The sequence below is a fragment of the Eucyclogobius newberryi genome, unplaced genomic scaffold (assembly GCF_026437365.1).
Source record: "Eucyclogobius newberryi isolate DKJ021-1_F unplaced genomic scaffold, fEucNew1.0.hap1 SCAF_21, whole genome shotgun sequence".
NCBI classification, from domain to species: Eukaryota; Metazoa; Chordata; class Actinopteri; order Gobiiformes; family Gobiidae; genus Eucyclogobius; species Eucyclogobius newberryi.
The window spans coordinates 10,569,562-10,593,298 of record NW_027315846.1 but is presented as its reverse complement, the minus strand read 5'-3'; the positions used below and the strand labels follow the sequence as shown (position 1 = coordinate 10,593,298).

At 38.2% G+C, this 23,737-nt stretch overlaps 1 protein-coding gene across 8 annotated transcripts in view; it reads left to right on the top strand.

The window, feature by feature from the left end:
* smoc1 (SPARC related modular calcium binding 1) overlaps positions 1-20,981 on the top strand; it is a 44,780-nt gene extending 23,799 nt beyond the window's left edge. Inside the window, exons 6-16 of one of the 8 annotated variants that reach the window (XM_072457615.1) lie at positions 1,138-1,188; positions 1,952-1,999; positions 2,335-2,361; positions 3,092-3,148; positions 4,126-4,206; positions 7,423-7,615; positions 7,864-7,946; positions 9,819-9,924; positions 10,716-10,960; positions 11,588-11,629; positions 20,290-20,981. In XM_072457615.1, the coding sequence (XP_072313716.1) occupies positions 1,138-1,188; positions 1,952-1,999; positions 2,335-2,361; positions 3,092-3,148; positions 4,126-4,206; positions 7,423-7,615; positions 7,864-7,946; positions 9,819-9,924; positions 10,716-10,960; positions 11,588-11,629; positions 20,290-20,306 (950 nt within the window). In that variant the 3' untranslated portion in view covers positions 20,307-20,981. Of the gene's footprint in view, positions 1-1,137; positions 1,189-1,951; positions 2,000-2,334; positions 2,362-3,058; positions 3,149-4,125; positions 4,207-7,422; positions 7,616-7,863; positions 7,947-9,818; positions 9,925-10,715; positions 10,961-11,587; positions 11,630-20,289 lie in introns of all 8 variants that reach the window. The other 7 variants (XM_072457613.1, XM_072457619.1, XM_072457616.1 and 4 more) reach the window with 7 other exon arrangements.
* The last annotated feature ends 2,756 nt before the right edge of the window (positions 20,982-23,737 follow it).

Here is a 23,737-nt window from a genome sequence, read left to right as displayed (position 1 = left end):
CGGGCGTTTTGCCAGAGTTGGATTGCAGCGTCACCGGAGCTACACATGGAGCACATTTCGGGCCGAGTGGTGAAAGTGGTCGCATGCCCTCCTCTGCTCCTCAACAGATGTAGAAAGTCTTCATTCGCCGGGCTGTGCATAGTTTCTTTGCACTTTATCCTTTTCCAGCACAGTGTTTTTTAGTTCTTATGTGTCTCATACCAACCGAGGTATTTGAACGCGCTCTTCAGTTCAAACGTTTTTCATTCCAGCACTCAAAAGAAAGGTTAGAAATATAATACGTCACATTTTCCATTCAATTATTATTATTATTGAGTTAATTTAAAGCTAAATAATTGGATTTTGAGTTGATTTATTTCAAATATTAACATGAATTTAAACAGCATGTGCCTCTCTGGACGTGGATTGTCGCCTGCATAATAAGAACAACATTTCAATGGGAAGAAGCAGGCCAAGTTAGAGTCAGGTTTGTGGAGATGCAAGCTCAGACACATGCTTTTTTCTGTGCTTTTCTGTGCAAGTGCAGGAAAAACAAGAAAAACAAGAAAAACAAAAAACATTATGCTTTTATTTTATTTCTATTTTTTGGCTAAAAAGTTACGCACTGGGGCTTTAACGTTCAATATTTAGACGTAACATACTATTTATTTGGGATTATGGGTCGAGACTGTGTAATCCCTCATCTGGACAATTCGTCAACCATTTGATCTCGATTTCAAAAACATTTTCAATTGTTTCTTTTTTGTGGGTCAACATTTGCTTTAGCTCATTATTGATTAACTCCATAGTCATTGTTGCTGTCTGTAAGGTACATCTGATTGTAACCACAGTTGTCCTGGGACCGACTGGCAGAGATGTGGCTGGCATTTTACACCTATGATTTAGAGGACAAAATGTAATGAAGTAAAATGTTGCTGACAAACAGACATTTTCATTGGTGAATTTGTCGTTTAATTCAAATGGATGGATGTCTATGGCTTGCCCTGCATTAGATCGTGTATGTTTCTTGTTTCCTGCAAAGGTATGTATTGAATAATGGGATAATACTCAAATGGAGCCGGTTTGTGGTCCACCGACATCATGATCCTTTCTAACTTTCACCAAACTGAGACCGAAATCAACCATGTACATTTACAGGAAACTACCGTGAATTTATGGGAACTCATGCTGGGACGAGTGGACTGTCAGGTAGTAAACTTACTTCTAGTTCATTCAAAAGATCTCCCGACACCTTTTCCCCCGCGTGCTTCCTTGTTCCTTGCATGTACGAGTGGGCAGTCTGTGTAGCTCACACATGGGGCAGATTACGCGGGTTTGTCAGTGTTGGGATAATGCGTTTCGGTATGTGTCCACCTTAAGTACTAACAGAATGTGCTCATCGAACTCTAATAAACCAGGGAAAATAACCCTAACACTTGACGTCAATGGGGTCCGAGGCAGCACCTGTGTTTCATTACAATAAATACATTTTTAAGGAGGACCGTGTCGACTTGTTACAGAAAACACTGGAATAATTGAGTAAATAGTCAAACAAATTGTCTAATTTTGCCAAATGGATTCATTCACTTGACGTAACAAGATCATTTGACTTGTTTTTGACTAGTTTCAACACATTAGTTCTTATTAAAAGATGTGATTGTGGGATTTTTCCTTTTTTTTTATCAGTCAGAAATGTCATGAAACAATTTAAGTTTTTAGTGTTTCTTTTGATTGAAATGGCATTTATCAATTAAAATAACAATTACTGCAATTCAAACCAGAGCAATGTAACTTTCTTTAAATTGTGTTTTAACTCCTCAACCCGAATTGGAAGCCACATAAGCAGTTACTTACATATTAAATCCAATCTTGTCAAAACGACTGAAATCCTGATTTACAGTCTGCATTCAAGTTAAGTTTTGTTTTAATTGAATCATTGGCTTTAGTTTTATGTTGTTTGTGTTTTGTCCAGGGTCGGTGACAGACAAGCCGCCCGGTCCATTCAACTCAGGCAGAAAAGGTGAGCTGAGATCTGCTGCAGGATTTCTGCATAACTTCTCGTGTTTGTGTCTGAGTAGACTTTATTATATTTGACATGATTTTTCCTAACAAATCTCCACTTCAAGGCCAAAAGTTGAGTGCTCCGGTTTCCTCTATCTCTAAATACATGCACAAGAGTCTTTCCTCTGGGGCCGGGACTCCCCTGAAAAAGAGATTCCAAACTTCAATACATGTTTCAATTGACGAGCTCAGTCATTGATCTCTTAAATTAAAATGTGCATAATGTAGATGACTTTACTGTTTGTCAATGCTGTTTGTGGTTTGCATGTGATTTGACTGTTTTCTCAAGGAAAGTTGGAGATGCTACAAAACTCCACTTTGGTGAGTATGTTATACAGGGACTATGCCTTCACTATTTATCAACAAGATTTAAAGTATAATACATTAATATAGGCCTAAAGTACAATCAATATATTTATCCAACCAAGACTATGTATTTAGTTTGAACTTTATGGCGGTAAAATATTCTTTTTACATGAGTTTTAGAATAACGGGTCCAAGATCTTCAGCAAGGCATGATTAGGATCATCTTTAACAATTCAAAGACAAATACAGTTTTTGTAACAAAAGGACTCAAAAGGACAGCCATGAAAACGTGTAGCTGCATGGTGTATTCCTTGTGCCAGTGTCATGAGGCTGAGCGAAGGTCTGCATCAGAAAGGGCAGAAAGAATAAATGTTTTAAATATAAAATTAAATGAAATTAAAATACAAAACAATACGTTTGGAGGCTGAGGTTGGCCTTCTGTATGTAAACATATATTTAGTTTAAATTAGGTTATTGTTGGTAGATTCCTGAAGGCAAAAGCGTAAAAGTGGTTGTGATTGTGTGATTGTTCGTGTTTGAATGTCAATCGTTGTGTGAGTTTATGTGGCGTGGACAAATGAAAGAGTCTGACTTTTACGTTCTGTGTTTGTTCATGTTTGTTGTCTGTCTTGTGTGTTGTGGCCGGGCCATGTGCAAATCCCCCCATTCAACAGTTCTGGAGAGTAGATTGTATTAACCTCAATAATGGTAGTCTCCTTCCGTTTCTTTCTCACTCTCAATCCAGACGATGGCTCCAAACCCACCCCCACCATGGAGACCCACGTGCCACCCGAGGGAGATGGTGAGTCCCTGACAAACCTAATAGTTTTACAATTCTGCTTAGTGTTTACGGTCTTATATATGCCAGATTGTGTGTCTATACATCAGTCACTACAAAACACTGAAGCTAAGGTTGTGACTTTTAAAAATGATGGTATTATATGTATGACATTTCAGCATTTCCTGTTTTAAAAATATGTTTGTTTGACTTTATTACTATTCAAACTGCTAAATAATCAAAATAATAATAAGAATAATAAGAATAATAAGAATAATAAGAACTGAACTGATGAAGGAAGTTGAGCAAAGCTGATTTTGCAGCCCTAAGAGTTACAAAGATACAACCATTGATTTATTTTTTTCTGTTACAACACAAATTTGTATTTTTGTTTTCTTTTGGTTGATTAGAGAATCAAAAATATCAAAAAATTGTTTCTAATTTACACTAAAACTAGTATCTAAATTAGATACAATTTTGAGCAAGTATTGACAATGAGCTTAACCAGAACTAGCAGATCACAATTTTATTTAATAGGTATTATTATTTGAAATGTTATCTAAAACCTTGACCTAAAATATAATTTTTGTATTTATGATCCTGTTGTTTAATTCAAAATGTTAGTATTGTGGCAACACTAGTGACCACAGATAGCTACAGTTCACTAACATTGCCATATTTTTTGTGCAGTTATTATATTCAGAAATTGTAGGAGTGCAGTTATTTGAGTAAGACGTCTCTCTACTCAAACTTCGAAGAATAACTAAGAAATTGATATGCCCAAACCCTTTAATCTCTGTGGCGTTAAAGCAAAACCCATGTGTCAAAGCCGTGTCGGATACTAAGGCGTATCACTGTTATTCTGGGATGCTGGACTGATTTGTGGTTCAGGTTTTTGGCTCGGTGTTTGCCTGGTTTGGAGTGTGGATGCCGGCTCGCTGGCTGAGCTACTCAAACCTCAGTGTACTCCGAGCCAAATAAAGATGTTTCTTTTCTTACAGAGATAACTGCTCCAACTCTTTGGATCAAACAGCTGGTCTATAAAGAGAACAAACAGAACAGCTCTTCAGCAAGAAAACAAGGTGAGAGGCAAACATGCTTTATGATTTTAAAGGCAAAAAACAAGCAAGCATACAAACAAACAAACAAACAAACAAACAAACAAACATGTAGCCGACCTTTGATTTTATTTAAATTGTTTCCTTTAATTAACTTTTATTAGGTTACTTGAAGTTGTATTTTGATGGATTCATGCAACTGAGGCTAAAGTACTTCGAAAATTCCAGTTTCCACCTACCCCTTATCTCCGCCCACGTCCCTGTACTTGGTTGCAAGTATTTGAAAAATGAAGAGTTGAAGTGATACATGTAGAGTTCTAAAATGTCACTATGAAGAGATGGAGCTTATCAGTTTTGCAGTTTGGAACAGGAAGTCAATGGACCTGTTTCTATTATTCAGGCATTTTAGACTAATATTAGCGTTTACAATGACTAAAATGGAAATGGAGGATCTATTTATGTTATAGTTCGTAGTAAGTACCTAGGGGAGAAAAAACATAATATGTCTCCTTTAAACAACAGTTTAACTGAGAGTTGACACAAATTTGTAGTCATTCCTGTTCTAGTGCTGAGTTATTGACTTAAATTGCAATTTGTTGCGAAAGAAAGATTAGACTGGGCACTATTCCCTTACATTTTGGCATTTAGTGAATCTTATTCAATCACAGGAATAAGTAAATACGTTGTCTGACTCATGAATATAATAAATATAAAAACACATTTGAAAATAAGGTACCGGCACTCACTAATCACTGACATGTTGTTTTGGAGATGATTTAAACAAGCAGATCCTTTTGTTCTGTCTGGAAACCCTCACAGATTGGCCTCCTTTTTCCACAATCTTTCATTCACTTTGCATGGACCATAAAAGTGATGCTGGGATTGTGGTAGTGATACAGAAAATCGATGTACTGTTTGTCAAACTAAATCTTTGTTGTTCAGGGGTTGAGTTTGAGGGCAAGCAATAAGTCATGAAGCTCATTTGCAAAACTAAAAACCCACAAACTAAAAACTAAAAACCCACAAACTAAAAACCTTTCCTTTCTTGTGGTTTTGAAAAACAATAGAAAATCAAATAGAAGAAGCTTTAGAGCAAAGTAATGATTAAGTAATTCAATCCTGACTCCATATAAATTCTGCAAGGTTTACCTCTAAATACTACACACACACTGTACATTTTCACATACTAGAGTTAACATAGCACAAGTTAACATGTATTTCCAGATTAAATTGTATGAGAACCTTTTTTAATTCGTTTTAAATTCACAGTTCACGCAATACAGGCTTTAATTGCTACCATCTCTTTTATAACAGTAGAGCATGGGAGGTGCATGGGAACAGCATTGCATCACCGACAGCTGAGAGCTATTGGTGTTTACAAAAGAGTGCGTGCAAAACAAAGGCAATTTATAAAAAAGAAAGAAAGAAAAGTGGCAAAACACTGGCCACAAGCAACAGACTGGGAATGGAATATAAACCGAATTGACCTTGAACAAAACAAACCTTCCTGCAAAACACATCAATGCCACACTACACACAGTGAATGTAGAGACGGGTGATAATGAGCAGTTTAAGCTCAGTCTGCATTAAAACTGTGCTGCAGTGCATGGGCTGTTGTAAAGGCCTCACTGGGACCTGATACATGTCAATTTAAACTGTTTATTCAGTTTAAGTGGAGCACAGCAGCATAATTTATCATAATGTCTTCAGTGCTGTCTTTTAACAACCAGTGTCATCACAAATAATTATTCTACAGTATGCACTTTGCTTCTCATTAATTCCAACTCAAATAAATGGAAACAAACTGTTGTATCAGGAAATGATGTACAAAAATTATGTAGTGTTTATGGAAAACAATAAGCCCAACTATCATCAGCAGATCTGCAGATTCCCATCATACTCCAGCGTTTGGATTTATTTTCAAAATGCCAGCTTTAGTGTGTTATGAGTCGGCCTTTAGGACATTTACAACAATTAGCTAATTGTTACATTGGTTCCTGACATGTTCTGTGTGTGGCTTCAGTCCTTTTAGATTTCCCCAACATTGTTTTCTAAGAGCTGCAGTTTCCGACCAGTCAGCTTTTGCCAAACACAACAGAATTAAAGAGGAAAGAATAAACTCTAAATAAATAGGACCGGAATAGAGAGAGAAAGAAAGGATGCATATTAATATATTAGGTTTCACGCGCACGGGCTTTTTCCATTTATATGCATCAAAATAATTTCCTTTTGCAAAACCTGGCATGAGAATAAGCTCAGTATAAACAGTGCTAAATCATTTGATATGTTAAAAATCTTTGGCAAAGACTAAAGGTAAATGTGAAGGAACTTGAGAATGAATCTGCTCCAAAACTCATGATTTGACAAAGCCATCATATTACAGTTTTTAATGATGGTTATAGACTACTTTAACAAATCTAAAGCCAACGATAACAGCGACTGACATATTGGGCACATTTTGAATTGATCAATCAAAATTTTCATTCTATTTTATTTTTCCATATTTCTATAAATGTCAGAAATCAAATTATTCAAAAACTGCATTAACTTGTTCAAAATAGTATTCAACATTTGATTGTCCCTTTCCTCTGTTATCGTTGATATCGTAATGCACTTGATCCTAAACAATGAATGGCTCCTGATTGGTCAGCACACTTCATCTCCACGGTAACAGTTTGATGTTGTTCTGGTCTGAAGAGAGAGTCGTTCACTAAATGGATGTGAATGTAAATAGTGTGAGGAGCCAGAGCAACTTTTAAAAGAACATTTGTCCTCATTAAAGACGTTACAACCCGTTTGAAGCAAAGTTGTATTATTTATGTTTTTGTGTTTTCCAAACATATTACATTTCCTTTTAAACCCTTTTAACAATTTGGATCTTTCTATTTGGACCTTCCTTTATTAAATTATATCAAGACCACATGTTTATATTCTTATTCCCGATGTTATCTCTCATCCAGTGGTGCATAAAAAGATTTCATAGACGGAAATCTGGATTACATGTTTTTGAGATCACAACATTTTGACTCCCATTCAAGAGTCTTTATCAATTTTGAGAGCAAACTGATCTGAAAGTTATACTGCCAGCTCAGGACAGACAACTCAGTGATACATCTAAATTTCAAACATTAATTTATAGGATGGTATAAAATTGTTTGACCATTGTTGTTCACTACATCGTATTGAGTTGTTTAGTATTATATTGATGTGTTAATGCTGATTATGTTGCTCTGCTTGTAGAGAAGGTCCCCTCTTGTGACCAGGAAAGGCAGAGTGCTCTGGACGAGTCTCGGCTGAACCCTCGTGAGGCCGTCTTCATCCCGGACTGTGACCCCGGGGGACTCTACAAACCGGTGCAGTGTCATCAGTCCACGGGTTACTGCTGGTGTGTTCTGGTCGACACGGGACGGCCCATTCCAGGCACATCTACCAGGTCAGAGCGAACTTCAAGGCAATCGGTGCGCCAGGTTTGGTCATGGGCTGTGGTAAATACATTTTGATAATACACATTCATGATCCAATTTGGCAACACAACTAACTGATCGTAAAGATCTCTTTCACTTTGATATGAACCAGAAACCAAACAAGAGTCCAAGAGTCAGATCCGTCTTTCATTGTGTTCACTCCATATCATTCCATAAAAAAATGCAAATTGATCTTGATTTAGTGCGATTGTTACAGATACCAGCCTCCAGAATGTGACAACGCCGCTCGCTCTCGCATCACAGACACCGAGGACCCCTTCCAAGGAAGAGAAATCGCTGGTAAAATCACAGTATTTAATTTCAGAAGTGACTTATACTTGTACCTGCTCTTTTACTTTCAATTTAGAAAAAAAAAAAAATCACCTATAAAGGCGGTTTATAACTGAATGGTCAACCACCTACTCTCAAGGGAGATGTTATTGCTTTCTGCAGTATGACTCTAAACTTATCAATCCCCATGGAGACAAGCTGCTAGTCCATGTTACAGGTCAGATCTGTGGGGGGGAAACCCATGTTTTTATGGTATGTTTTTAGCAATAAAACACTCAAATAAATGTGAGAGGTACATGTTTAATCTGCTGTTGAACATGCTGTGTTAAGGCAAATTAAGGTGTGGTTATTATAAAGTGGTACCAATGAATAGAATCACCAATACGCAATAACTTAAAATAATGTCTACGCTTTAGAAACACACTTTAAAAGGCACGGTAACCTCTATACTACTGTACTATAGTTTTAGTTTCAGTCCATGTTGTTGCTCCGTGGCTGGTGCTGCCCCTGTGTTCGGGCCCAGGCTGTAACTCTTATTTAATTCCCATCTGGTGAGTTTACAGAGTGGAGCATGACTCCTGACTGAGAGGCAGATGTGCCGTGGTTTACTGAAGGTGTGAGAGCCCAGAGGGAGGGGGGCTCTGGGGGTCTTCGGACAGAGACAGAGGCTCTATGTTCGGTACTAGAGAGATGTCCAGAGGTGAGGCTTTGGAGACGGGACGTTACAGAAACCGGAAAGATGCTTTTCTCAGGTCAGGGTTGCTTATCCCATTTTTAGAAGTCATGATACAGCAACCAGCATTTATGCGTTTCAAATAAAGCAAGTAAAAGCATTTAACAAATTCAAATGATGCAAAAATAAATTTCAGGCTTGGCTAATGATGAATGATGAATAGTGATTTTTTTTATAATAGTGATTTGATTATAGCTGGGAAAAGTTAAGGAAATTCATATCTTGTGAATGATGAGTAGTGATTTTTTTTAATATAATAGTGATTTGATTATAGCTAGGAAAAGATAAGGAAATCCGTATCTTATTTGGTAAAACAGCCAAATACAGTATCTACAATAACACATAATTAAAAAAACACCATTGACAAAGTATGGATGTTACAATATACATACTTATTTTTCTTTCATTCATGTCGTCTAATACCTGTACATAACTATTCCTATAGTCTATGACATACTTTAGGAAATCTAACTTTCTGAAAATGTAAATTACTCAATTTCTCTTCTAAAATTGTTACAGAGATTATAACAGAGATTATATTGTGACCGGTTATCTAAATGATCTTGTAATACATCCTTAATAGTATATTTTCTCCAACATGACATATGCCCCATAACTCCCCAATTTAACACTTGGATTAAGGCGCAGCCAGGCCGATCTGAGGCCTGCTGTTGTGTCGGACATTGTAATTGTATTCACCTGGCGACTTGGGCACAGGACCACCTCATGCACCATGCAGCATGAAAATGGACCAAAACTGACCAGAATGGTGGGAGGAGAGAAAGAAAATGTGTTTGAAGTGCACCTTTAAGAGACACAATTAGGAGGGAAAAATTTGCACGGCTTCAACATGCTATTAAAGCCATACATCTGGACAATTAACGTGAGCTACCCAAGGTGTTCTGAATCATGTCATAAAAGTTAACAGGTCTACGCCGCTGCACACTTTCTACTCCACATTGCTCCATGTGCCCCACTGCCGAAACCTTACAAAACAACCAAACAATGCACTTCCTCTGCTTACACTATGTGATTCACCTGTTATACAGCTATATGCCGGATATAGGAGTTTTATTACCGCCATGAGGTCTCTAAGCTTTAATGGCTCCGATTAGTTGAAGATGGTAATTGAGCTGTTTTGTCTTCAGGCTGCCCAGAAGGGAAGAAAGTGGAATTCATTACAAGCTTGTTAGATGCCCTCACCACAGACATGGTGCAAGCTATAAATTCACCAGCCCCCTCTGGTGGCGGGAGGTAAGTGCCTACAACACACTAGATCATGTGTATCATTTTAATTAACCTTTCTATCAAACTGGGTTTACTTACTGTGAAGTTCTCCGGAAACAAGTTGCATTTATTCCTGTTTTATTGTTTTACAAAATAATATGAAATATAGTACAAATTTAAAATGAACAGAGCAAGACACAGAGAGCGAGAAAGCCAAAAATATTTGTCATTTGTCCCAACGTCTGGCAAATTTGTCAATTTTCACTGCAAAAGTGAGTTTTTCCATTTTGTAAATGTCCAAAGTTATTTCCCTCCAGTCCTTAATGGTCGACTCTGTCCCTGTCATCCCACTCCTTGTTATTGCTCCCCCCCCCGCATGTATCCATCTATCATTTCCATTGTTGGAGTTTTACATCTGAGATACATCGTTTTTTGAAGACAGAATGCTTATCTGCTTCCTTTTACTGTACAGCATATGAAAGATGTAGATGGGACTGTCCTTGCTCAATTAATCAAATTGAGTAATGTCCACAATCTGATCCATTCAATCACAAAAAACACATAAACTCTATTGACAATATGGTCGTCCTTCCTCAAGTCTATCAATTATCAGTTATCAATACATGCTTTAAATAATCATGATTTCAATTATAATATGAGTAATATTTTTAGGTTTTCAAAATTATTATTGTCAGCTGTTAAGATTATAACCTACTACGTCTTTGTCCACTATGTTATGTCTTATCAATATGCTCGCCCAAGGAAAGATAAAACATTATTCTTCTGCATGTTGAGTCATTCTAAATATTTTGTCCCAGGTTTGTGGAGCCTGACCCCAGCCACACTCTGGAAGAGCGGGTTGTGCACTGGTACTTTGCTCAGCTGAATCTAAACGGCAGCCACGAGATCAACAAGAAGGAGCTGAAACCTTTTAAGAGGTACCTGAAGAAGAAAGCCAAGCCCAAAAAATGTGCGCGCAAGTTCACCGACTACTGCGATCTGAACAAGGACCGGGCCATCTCACTGCAGGAGCTGAAGGGCTGTCTGGGGGTCGGCAAAGATGGTAAGGGGTTAGGGAAGGAGACAAGGAGACAAGGAGACAAGGAGACAAGGAGACAAGGAGATAGTTAGAGGGGTGAACCTGAGACCAGCTGGGGTCATGCTAATTTGTCTCACCAAAATCATTTCAAGCAGGAGGGACTCAAACAGACTGAAATTATATATTATACTTTTGAGTAATGTAGTGAAGGAAGAGTAAGATAGATTTGTTATGGATAAGGGTGAAGTGAAACGTTGAGATGCAACAGTAGTTTATTTTATCCTAACTGTAAATGTGAACATGAAATGCCAAGATTTGGAAACGTCAAATGACTTGATCAGGTGGAAATGATTACGTCAATGTAACAAGAACTGGAATATTGTGATATCATAATTTTTTACAAGTCTCAAAATAGTATCGTGGGCTGTCACAATATATAGAATTATAAACCTCTTGCGAGAAATTAAAAAGCAGAGGGAACTACGAGTACATTGACCATGATTCTCTGCTCCATTTCAGTGCAGATTACATAAAGAAATAACTATTATTCAACACTTTTATATTTAAATTATTTGAAATATTCTTTTTCATTATGTTAATATATTTCATGTTAAAGAAGATTAATCCAAAATGCATGTATCTGTTTGGCAGGTATTGGAAATCAAGGGACACGGCAAGGGACAAATCTATTCAGTAAGGCACTTTAATTTGCTTTCATTGTGGACCAGAATGTATATTTATAATATCATCGGATGCATAGGTCACTGTGTCACCAGTAATAAGTGTTAGTTTAAAAAGTAAATATTCTTTTTGAATAGATGCCACTTGTATGTGTGGTGGCATTAATGTGTTTTTTTAGCCTGAATAGATGTTGTGAATTGTAGAAAAACAGGTTCAGACAGATTTACTGGCTGTTATAAGCAACTGAGAAAATATCATGCGTAACGTTGTGTTATGAGCCGTTGACACATTGGTCATAAAAACTAGGTGCTATATTTTTTCTTTAGGCTAGATCTACAGTTTAGGCGTAAGATGTAACGTTTATGATTTGTGAAACGGTTCTGTAGCATTAGTTCAGTTTTAGCCTTCTTCTGTCTATTTTGAAGTGTTGTTATTAGTCCCGTTGGTGCAGTTGCGGCTGCACGTTCAGCTCCACTTGAGTCTGAGGTCATGTGTTTATACTGGTGCTGGCACAAAGAGGCCGTGGCTCGCTTGGGGCATAACGTCAGCGCTGTCAGGCCTGGGCAGCTCTGCAGTGCCAGGGTAAACAGCAGCAGGTATTGGACGAGCCGAGAGGAGGCTACGCTCACTATGGACTCTCACCTTCATCCACATGGCCTGATTTAATATGTTATGTAATCTAAGAGTAAGATTTATAAACCAGATAAAAAAGCTAAAACTGCAACATTATCTTGGCTACCAAATTAAGTAAAGTGGAAGATTAGAAGTTTGACATTACAGTATTATTATGTCCCCTTTATTATATTACAACAGACTTTTGTCATCACCATGTTATAATGGTTTTTCCCTCATAATTGGTTTACTCAATGTGAGCCACGCCTTCATTGTTCTGCATTGTAGGCCTGAAGGTTTTCACCTACACCACATCTCCACCCGCAGCATTGTATTGTGATTTGATATTTTAAATACATGCCAAAGCCACCTCAGCTGGCTCCTCTCAACATGGAGGAGCGGTGGCTCTACTCCAAGCTCCGGCCGTGTGACTGAGCTCCTCACCTTTTCTCTAAGGGAGATGCTCCACCGATCTGCCTGGCAATCTCACGCCGGAGGGGGAAAGTCACCCTTTTCTGATTGAGAACCATGGCCTCGTATTTGGAGGTGCTGATTCTCATCTCAGCTGCTTCACACTCGGCTGCAAACCGTCCCAGTGCATGTTGCAGGTCCGGGTTGGATGGAGCCATCAGGACAACATCGTCTGCAAACAGCAGAGATGAGATCCTGTGGTCCCCAAACCGGACACCCTCCGACCCCTGACTGCGCCTAGAAATTCTGTCCATAAAAACAATGAACAGAACCGGTGACAAAGGGCAGCCCTGGCGGAGTCCAACATGCACTGGGAACAGGTCTGACTTACTGCCGGCAATGCGAACACAGCTCCTGCTCCGGTCATACAGGGACCGGACAGCCCTGAGCAAAGGGCACGAACCCCCTCCTAAAGTGCACCACAAGGGACACGGTCGAAAGCCTCCTCCAGGTCCACAAAGCACATGTGGACTGGTTGGGCAAACTCACGTGAAACCTCGAACATCCGATGGAGAGTATAGATCTGGTTCGTTGAAATAATCTGCTGCTTGCTACATTGAAATTCCACTGTGACGAGGCAGGGCCAGCAGCAGAGAATCAGTTCTGAAGTTTGAACAGGAAATCAGCAGACCTCTTTCTTGTTTTAGAATCATAAATTTTTAAATATACCGTAATATTAAATATATTTACTGTAAGCTTGTGTCAGTACATGGCAACTGTTGCAGAGATGTACATGTTTGACATTAAAATGGTTTATTGGGCCACATACTGCATACTGTTTGTGCCCATCATGTTTTCTCCAGTAAACCAACAGAAATTGACGTATTTGTGTTAATAGTATGACAATGTGCTGTTGAAGCTACTAGCGGCCTTGTCTTGACAGCTTAATACAGCTCTTTATGTGACCAGTGGCTGAAGTATGTAGTCTATAATGAAAAGAGATGAACAAAGCTGTGCTGCACATATGGCTGCTCCGTTCTGGCCTGACTAAGACGGACGGGGGAGCGGTGCAGGTATGAGCGGCTGGATCTCTTTAAGTCGAGCTAACGCTGCCAGGTTTTAAATCATATCATGTGCGGCGTTCGCTCAGGATGGTCACAGCAGTGCAGTTGTTAGACATATTTACAGTTTACGGTACGTGCTTTTGTGAGGAAGTCGAGCCCTCAGAGGCAAAGTGGAGCGCAGCTGTGAGAGCGCGAGGCCACACTTACTCTTCGACACACGGGTATGACTCTACGACACACTGGCACTGGAAAGCAAGCCGACACTGGGCCACAAACGCTATCGAACTTGTGGTTGTCAAAAAATGTGAGAATAAACACGTTACTCACAGATCTGTTCTTCCATGTGAGGAACTGGCTTTGTCTTTAAGGTCCAGAGTATGTACTGGATTAGTCTGTAGCTTTCTCATGATCATTTTGAGTAAATGTTAATATAAATAAATCTACTTAAACTTAGATAATCTGTAGCCTGGTAAGTAGTGATGGGAGATTCCAGTCATTTTTGTTTTGATACGATAACAAGATAAGATAAGATAATCCTACTATTATGCCAACTATTGCAATATGGATCCGATACCGATGTCATTGAGTTTTGTACTAAAATGCATTTTTATAAAGAACTTTACCATGTTTCTGTTAGTTACATAAATGATTTGATTTATATTTGAAAAACCAGCAGAAACAATGTGATACGGGACATATATGTCTGTTCTGGACATATGTCTGTTACTCCCTCACACGCATCTTAAAGTGTTGGAGTATTCTTGAGTGTCTTGATGATAGTTGGATAAGTTTATAAATCTGATGATGTATGTTTTATAAGAGAGTTTTGTCACTTGAATCAATGTTTGCCAGATTTAAAAAAACAACGAAATGTTCCAAAGCGGGAAAAAAAAATCGAAATAATCCAGCAACACTATCCAGGTCTCGGACTAGCGCCAGTAGGGTGCAGAATCAACAAACACATTGCTGCAGAGTTTATGTTGTTTGCTACAAAATTGTAATCACATTAAAACACACATAAACACACTTGAATAAATACTAGCATGTGCAGTGAAATAACACACAAAACTTCACAAACACACAGCATTTTATTTATGATTTATAGTTATCGACACAAAACAAACACCAATTATTTGTGACAGTGATTATTTATAGCCTTTTCAGCGTTGAGAGACCTGGTTTCTGCGTCCTGTTCATCTCTGTCACTCCAGAAGAATGAGGCTGGTAACACGCTGCAGCTAAAGCGGTGCGAGCCAAGAGCTTTACTCCACTCACACTTAATGAAGCTGACATCAGACACAGACGTAAACACAGACGCATTTTTTTGAAATGCATAAATCAGGTTTGGTAAGGTTTTGCGGTTGGTTTTGTGTATCAATTCTAAAGTTGTCAAAAGTATTGAAAATCAAGCACTCAAAACTACTGGAGATTCTCAGAAGTAGTTTAAGACCGCATAGTAACATAAAGAAAGTACTATTATTTTATACAGTCTATTGTGTAAAAAATATGAGTTTCAAATGTTAATTTTATGACAATATTGGTTCTAGTGTGAGGTACACATTTGATTTCTAAGGAAACAGAATACAGTCTCAAAATAAGTACAAATATTTTCAAATATTTATGTTGTGCTTAGTTTGCAGAGTGGCATCCAACAGTTTTCCAAATTCCAATGCCGTTTTGTAAACTGGAAAGAACATCCAGTTCCATGAATTCAAGGTTGTTTCATCCAAGTCTTTTAAATGGGTCATATATAATGGAGGTCAAGGACACGTTAAATAAAGCACATTACAAACAACCATCACTGCCTGTACAGGGCTTTATATTTTAGATATTTTATAAAATATATTTGAAAAAATGTCAGTTAAAATAAATCAAACAATGGACACAATTATTCAAAAGAAGTGGCCCTTCTAATGTTAAGAGGGAGAGAATTCCACAGTTTCTGAGGGAAATGACTGCAAAATTAAAAATAAAAAGTAATATTTTAATGCAAGTGCCTGGAATAGCGTCATCGATTTATGCATTATTATTTTTAGTTTAGTTTAGTCCAATTAACCAAATTTCAATTATTGCTCTATTTAATTAAAAAAAAGGGTAACACTTGGGTATTTATAAGTCATTAATAAGCACTATTTATTTGTTAATATGGACTTAGACAGTTACTAGCATTGATGGCTTACCGTAGAAGTCCTTATAAATGTCAATAAGCCATTGAAAATAACATGTACATAACCGTGATTATGATTTGTTTCCTTAATCGAACAGCATAAACCTTTATTTCAATTAACAAGTACATTCTAGTCGGAGGTCTGTGTGCCAGTCCTCCTGCAGTCACCACGATAAGCAGTGTCCCTTGATTCCCAGCCCCAAAGCCAGCGCTCTTGTATGGGGACCGTCCCAAGTGAGAGCGGGCGATTCGCGGCAGGACAGGGTCTGCTTTCACCTCTTTATCTCAAGTGGGGCCGACGTGTCCGGGGAGAGGCTGGGGCTTTGTGCTGGTAATGCTGCAGACAGTGTCCACAGTGACTGGGTTGGACAGAGCAGCAGTAATTACAAAGATCCAAACAACAAAGGGGTTTATCTGAGCGCTAAATGAGGGCTCATTAAAATGTCAGGACGCGGACTCACTTAACAGCGTCCTGGCAAGACGGGTTCAGACCTGGCCCGGGCGAGTGGCAATGTTGGTAAAGAAACTAAGATATGAAACTAATAAGAAACCGCAAATTAATAAATCCTTTACATTCAATTATTCAAATTAGAGATCCCAGTTACGGCTAGAGTTTGAATATTCAAGGGTAAAAAAATGACAATGGCAAACATGTAATTGGTCATAATTTAGGGCAGGGGCCTCTATACCTCTATGAGATATTTTAAATGACAAATAAATCCTTAAATCCTTATCAATATCTGTTTGAACTGGCTCCACAAATTTACCATATTAATCATAACTAAGACAACCTCGCTACCATTAAGCACTCTTGACTAGAGATGTCACGATATCAAATGTTAGTTTCACGATTATTGTGAGAAAACGATTTAACGATTATTTGTTATTATTGAGACTTTGACCAAATAACAGTGAAATCTTTAATTTTCTTTCATTCCTGTGGTCAAACCTGTTTGTGACCAGCTTGTTTACATTTAGGTCTATTTTTGGGCCGAATATTATGTTATATTATAACTAATACTAAAGGCTTCTAAATTTGTCCTGATTATTATTTTTTGGTTCTTACGATTATATTGTGACCTGAATAATCCCGATTATTGAGAAACCAAATAATCTTAACATCTCTAGTCTTGACTTACTAAACTATCAGTTGAAATAGGGCTGTTTAATTATCACACACAGCCAGATTCAGTCATTTGTCAGTGTGTTTTGGTGCAGCATTTAGACTTTGGATGGAAAAATTTGACTATTTTTTATCTTGAATGGCACTGATTAAAAGTATTTCATGTTTATGTTTATGAAATTAATGTTGAAAGCCATTTTTATTTGTTTTATAAGACAAGACCAAGACAATATACTTGATTCAACAGTTTAAGGATGTGGAGGGAAGAGTACTGAAAATGTATACTGTACTCAAGTTAAAGTACAGTTGCATGACAAAAACTGTACTCACTTACAAGTACAATTACAGCTGACAAAGTAACAGTAAAAAAGTACACAAGAAAAATACCCCTCTGCTAGTTACTATGGTAGTTACTTTTTATGCAAATTTGGCAGTATCTTAGATCAGTTTTTTGAACAAAACTTTAATTCAATAGTTTAAAACATGTAAGTTGTTTTAAACCCCAATCCATGTATTCTCTGATCTAAAAGTCAAGTGAAATGCAGGTGATGGAGTGCTGTTTTGAGTGTTTGTACTGGTACAGGTTTAAAAATCAAGTACAATTACCAGAAAGTTTATAATTACCCCCAAAAGATCTTCTCAATTAAATGATCTTGTAATGTTATCTTCTATGTGTTATTATAGATTCTAACAGAGTCTAAAGAAGGCTGTAATATTTTATCAGCCACACTTAAAGTATATGTGAAAGCAGGTCTGTGTCTGTGGAGTAACGAGTGATTTATGGAGCTGTGGATGGCGTGTGGTGCGTGACACGGTGGAGTCTGGGGTTCAAACCTCGTCTCTCAAAGTCCAATGAAATCAGCTGCACATCCATTTCACGGGCAACATAAGGAGCTTTGACAGACACACACCTGCACCTAACCACCCCCTGCTGCGCTTATACAACTCATGTGGGTCACAAGAGAGGAGAAGAGAGAGAACTTTGGGAACTAAAAACTTAAGTGTCAAAAAATCATTACTTTAGTTTGATACTAAAACACGTATCATAACTACAATCAAGTCAGTGTAACTCCTCGTTCGTCAATGGTTCAATGTGGTAATACACGTCTTTAACATATAATCATTTTCTGACAAATGTGAAATGTCTTTGCATATCTTCAAAACAACACACAATTTTATTAACATTTCTTGCCCACCTCTACATCTGTAAGTCATTTTCAAACTGAAGGTCCCGTTTGTTAAAAACTAGAATGTATGCCCTCTTAAACTAGAATGTATGCCCTCTTAAACTAGAATGTATGCCCTCTTAAACTAGAATGTATGCCCTCTTAAACTAGATAAGTTCGGTCCTTACTTACTTTTTAAGCACATATAGGCGATATTCTATCTTATTACTATATTATATTATATTATATTGTATTATATTATATCTTTTGCTGACAACCCTCACAATTTTTTATATTGTTGTATGGATGCGCTCACAGCAGTATCTTAGCCTTTGATCTCTGCCATGGTTTGATGAGACTGTTGTAAACAGAAGGTAGATCTGTTCAATGTAGGATTTTCTATTTTTTTCTTTTAAAAAATGTTAACCTCACCGTCTTCAAATGAGTGGTTTGTGCCTTTAAAATTAAAAAAACACGTCTTGATGTCAAAAACATTGTCCAGATGACTACCTTTGAATCATTTCATACCTGAATATGACCACATGGTAACTACGGTAATATTTTGTGTTAAAAATGACTGTAAATTACTGTATGCCCTCATAATCATGGAGAAAGGGAGTTCACTGTATTGGACACGCACATCCATTAATCTTAGTAGCTTTTGTTCATTCAAATGATTTTTTCCCCTTCTTTTCAAAATTGAGTTTGAAATGTTTGGATTTTGACCTGGCAATGCGTTTGCGACTCATTTCTGTTCACATGTTTGTTTGATTCCTTGATTCTTTAACTGTCAGTAATATTTACCGAGAAGAGAGCAAACTGTAAATTAACTTCTCTTTCCTTAGTGGGCAGGATTTACAGCTGAGGAATCAAGGAGTCAAGGAGGCCAGTAAACGGAAAGATAGTCCTGTCTTCTTTCACATGTCTGATTCAGAACACGCCCAGTTCACTTTAAACGCACATTTACCGCCCTGTTAATGCTAATACAAAGCTAATTGTAATATAGCTCAAATGCAAAGACCAAACAAAATAAAATCGTCTGTCTTACGTTGCTCGGGACCCTCGCAATTTTCTTAACGCCATCTGTGAGCAATCTGCGTCCATCTTCTGGAGGCCTCTCTCCGTGTGTCTCTGCTGCTCACGTCGTAGCCCCAAACTCACCCGTCTGATTCATGAGAGAGGAGTGCATCTTTTGTCCTGCGTGGTTTGAAAGCACATGCAAGACAACATAAAACAACTTGATATACAGGACCAACCATCCTTTAACTTATTACTAGTCTTTCAGATGGCCTCAGAAAATGAGAGGTAGATGTAGACACGGGGTTTACAGACAGAAGAGCGTGGATTCAAGACTTCATTATTGACAAAACAGATATATATGTAACAGACGATTTGATCCTAGCTCCAAGAGTATTTTGTGTTTGCGTGAGTGGTGTGTAAGTTAAAGCATTTTGTTGATTACAGAGGCCATTGGCGCAGAAGGGCAGACACTTTTCATTCAGTCTCAGGGCAGCGGTGGCTAGAATAGCTTAAAGTGAATGAATACTGCCTTACAGTAATGCAGGATAAAGTTACATTTAATTATGTAACTTATAATACAATTGTACGTCTCTAAGTAGTTTTCATATATTTTACAATGTCCCTGCACTTTTATTGAGTCTTACCATTGTTACTACCGGTAAGTCTAAGTGACAAAAGCTTTATGTTAACAATATTATAATCTCAACATTTGTATTTCCTGAATTTATTTGTTTTTTAATTTTAAAAACACCATCATTTGTACAATTTCATTAACTGCAAATTACAATTACGCCCAGTCAGTATGACTCTTTGTTGAGCAGTACTTTCCCCCAATAACCTTTTACTTGAGTCATTGCTTGTATCCCTACTCTGTACTTGAGCAGTATTATTTTGAAGTAACGATATTCTTAAAAATTAGACACACATTGTGGCCACTCTACCCACCTGCTTATTGGCCCACACAAATCCTTCACAGATGTACGAATTATCCAAGAACTGAGCTGGTTGAGTCTGTAAAATTGTGACATTTGCATTTGTGACCTGTCTGATCAGCACCATCAGTTAACGTGTCTCCTTTGTCCCCACTGTCTGTGTGTGTGCGTTGGCAGTCGGTCGTCTGGTGTGAGGAGACCTGTGAGGAGACCATCAGCACAGAGCGTCCCACACCTGTCCAAGCGCTGGAGGAAAACTCAAAACAGGAGCTGAAAATATGAAGCCTGTGATTTATGAAAAGAAGTGAAACAGCGCCAAAATATTTGCACTTTCTCCTCCCCAGGCCTGACGTCGTCCCAGTACGTACTGTATGTATTATGGAAGTGACTGAAGGTTTAAAATGAGAATATATTTGTGAAGAAGATAGGCTCACTACTGGACGAGCTAGAGCTGATTTAGACTGTAAAAACACAAAATGTCTGTTTATCACCAGCCTCAATGTTCCTCCTTGAGTGAGGTTACTATTCCCTTGTTTCTACACTAAACAATGTGAACTCCTAATGCTTAAATGACAAGTACAAGTATTTGTTGCTACTTTCCCCCGTACATATTATTATTGCATATTGTGATAAAGCATGTCACCCCCCGGTGGGGATAGTGTTTGAAATACCTAAACTGAAAGATTTGTAAGGATTGTCTTCTCACTCTGTCCTTTCTTGACCACATGGATTTGTCTGTCTCACATATAAAACACAGCACTGTTTCTGAAACAATTGGGAAATAACTGAGCACATATGAACCGTATGTTTTTAATGTAAAAAATAAACTGCCCATATTTGGGAGCAATTCGTTGTATGAATTAGACAAATGTGTTGTGTGACTCATTTTGTTTGCACAATCACAACCGCATTCACTTTTAGCTCACTAAATGTCAGGGAAAATACAACTTTTTTGTATATAAAACATTACATAGACAGTAAATGTTTCATGTTTTTCCCATTCTTGTTGCTATGATCTAACTGCGGCCTCCACAGACCTCCATCTCTTCTCCAGAGCTCACCTGCTCCTCAGTCTTCATCACGTCCCCTTCACTGCACCCAATGACCGTCCAGTCTGACCCTTATGAACCCACAATGCAGTTGGCGCATCTACTTCCTCCTCACCCCCCGCTCTGCATCTCACCCTCTCATCGCCCCCCTCCTCTACTCTCCTCAGCCTCATCCTCTACTTCCATCAGTGCCCAGGCCCCGGGGGAAGACACCTGCTGAATGTCATGTCCATCCTTACGACATCTTCTGCCGGGGTCTGAGCACCAACAATACGCTGTAAATAAAGCTCCTCTAATGCTTGGAGTCTCTCTGAATCTCTCCAGGGTGAAACAGATTTTGTACTAGTTCCTGTTGAAACATTACTCATCTCCAGTACAATACAAATAATCAACATATTGAGACATTGATTTTATATAAAATAAAATAAATTAAATACAACAAATACCTTCTTCATCATGAGTGTGTTTGTTAAGGTTTTGCTATTTTGAACAGGTAGGGCAAGGGAGTGGAAATAGAATGAACCCTGTTTAAAAAAGAAAACTTATTCTCTGTAATACATCTGCAGTAAAATGGAACAACATCATGCTTTCTGATGTTTCTCATTAATGATATGTATTAATGTAGTAGAGGCCAAACTGAGTGTACAAGCTGAACGTGGCTTCAGTAGTTACAAAGTGCTCAGGATTCAAAACCATATAATAGTTATTTGTTACATTTATAACATTTGCATGGTATTTAGGTTAAACCCAAACATATTTGTAATAAAAAAAATAAAAATAAAAGTCAGCCTAACTTAAGAATGCATCACTCTGGTACTCTGCTAAAAAGAGTTCATACAATGAAGGTTAGAGTGCAACAGTGCCCCCAGCTGGTCAACATGCAAACTGTCAATTGTGTCAAAACTGGTGTTAGGGACCTTTCTCTGTAACTCATTCCACAAACTAATATGAACGTTTGAAAATAATATTGTTTGCAAATTGGAATGATAATATTAAAATGGTCGAATACATTTCGTGAGGGGCATAAACGGGGTAAATGCTGATGAAAGTGAAGCACAGGCAGCTGCAGCACATCTGTGTGGTTCAGACACATGGTGTTTGACTCTAAAGTGTTCAAAGGTTCAAGAGCTGCCCAGCAGCAGTAGCCCTTTGCCCCTGAGTGTGCTGCCCAGGTGGGTATGTTGTAGGGCAGAAAGGCTCACTTCTCTCTCTAGTGGTAGCTTTCTCAATCATCACAAAAGGACGTGAAACATTTATTCGAGTTTATTTCACCAGCCATTTAGATGTAAAACAAATATTGCAAACATGTCACTAAACTTTGATCTCAGAGGTGCAGATGCCTTAAAGCTGGGGTACCCAACTTCTTTTTTGTAATGTTGTGGACCACATTTATCAGTAACCCATATTCTTATATTCACATTTATCAGTAACCCATATTCTTATATTCACATTTATCCTCTGCACACAGAAAAACAGCATGGATAGGTTTGACATGGCATGGCCCATTTTTCCACTACAGTAACATCAGTACATTTTGTGTTTTCCACCAAAGATTATCTTGTAAAAGTAACACTTTGTGACAAAATTAGACCATTTTGCGATGTCTCCGGCTAACAAAAAAAGTGTTTTATTTATCTTTAACCTGGAATTAAGGCAAGAAAGCAGTGGTCTGATTGACAGACCGCCAGAGTTTCACTTCGTCATCTGAAAAAAAAAGTTTAAACTATTAACGCACCTTACGCAATACATGCATGTGAATAATAACAAAGTGCTGAAGGGCTTGTGAGAGCAACTAGTGTTTACAGTTTTATGGTGTGAAAATCAGGTACCTCCAGTCATAGTATTTAGATATAAAAACCACCCTCAATACAACACGCTGATATGTTATAATAATAATGTAATTTGGTGGGATTTCCCCCCATTATTTGTGTGCATTGAAACACTTAGCAGCAGACCATGCCATTACTGGTAATTGTCGCGGCCCATTAGCTTGTGTGCTATAGCATTAGCAGTGGGGGTAAAGGCTGCACAGTACACTGCCCACCATTTGTTCTTCATGTTGTAGTTAGCTACAGCAGCACCTGCTTGCACAAAGGGTCACTGGGGTCAGCTCTCGGGGGACCAGGGCTCAGGGTCAAAGGTCATGGTCTCGACAGGCATGTCCACCCTAATGGGGATTTCAGCTGTGCTTGCAGGTGGACAGTTACTTGAAGGTTGACTTTGCCTTGGAGCTCGATGAAGCGCGAGGCCCATAGTTGCAGCAGGAATACGCTTCACTTTAGCCTCTTTACGGGAATAATTATCACAGTCTCTATCGCGGAAGTTGTACTGACAGTATTACATATAGAAAATACAAATAAATACAGTATTCAACTCCCATGTTAGTAGTAGGCCTTTTAAAAACACACTGAGACTTTTATAACTCATCCTGTTGCTATAGCCATGTTCTCTGTGTTATCAGCAGTTTATCGCATGTACAAGCTGTTTATTAAAAAGTTACTGTCCTGGATTTTGTCGATGGATTTTGGTTGTTATGTTCCGCCCCTCTCTAATGAGTTTAACCTTTCATGCCCGCA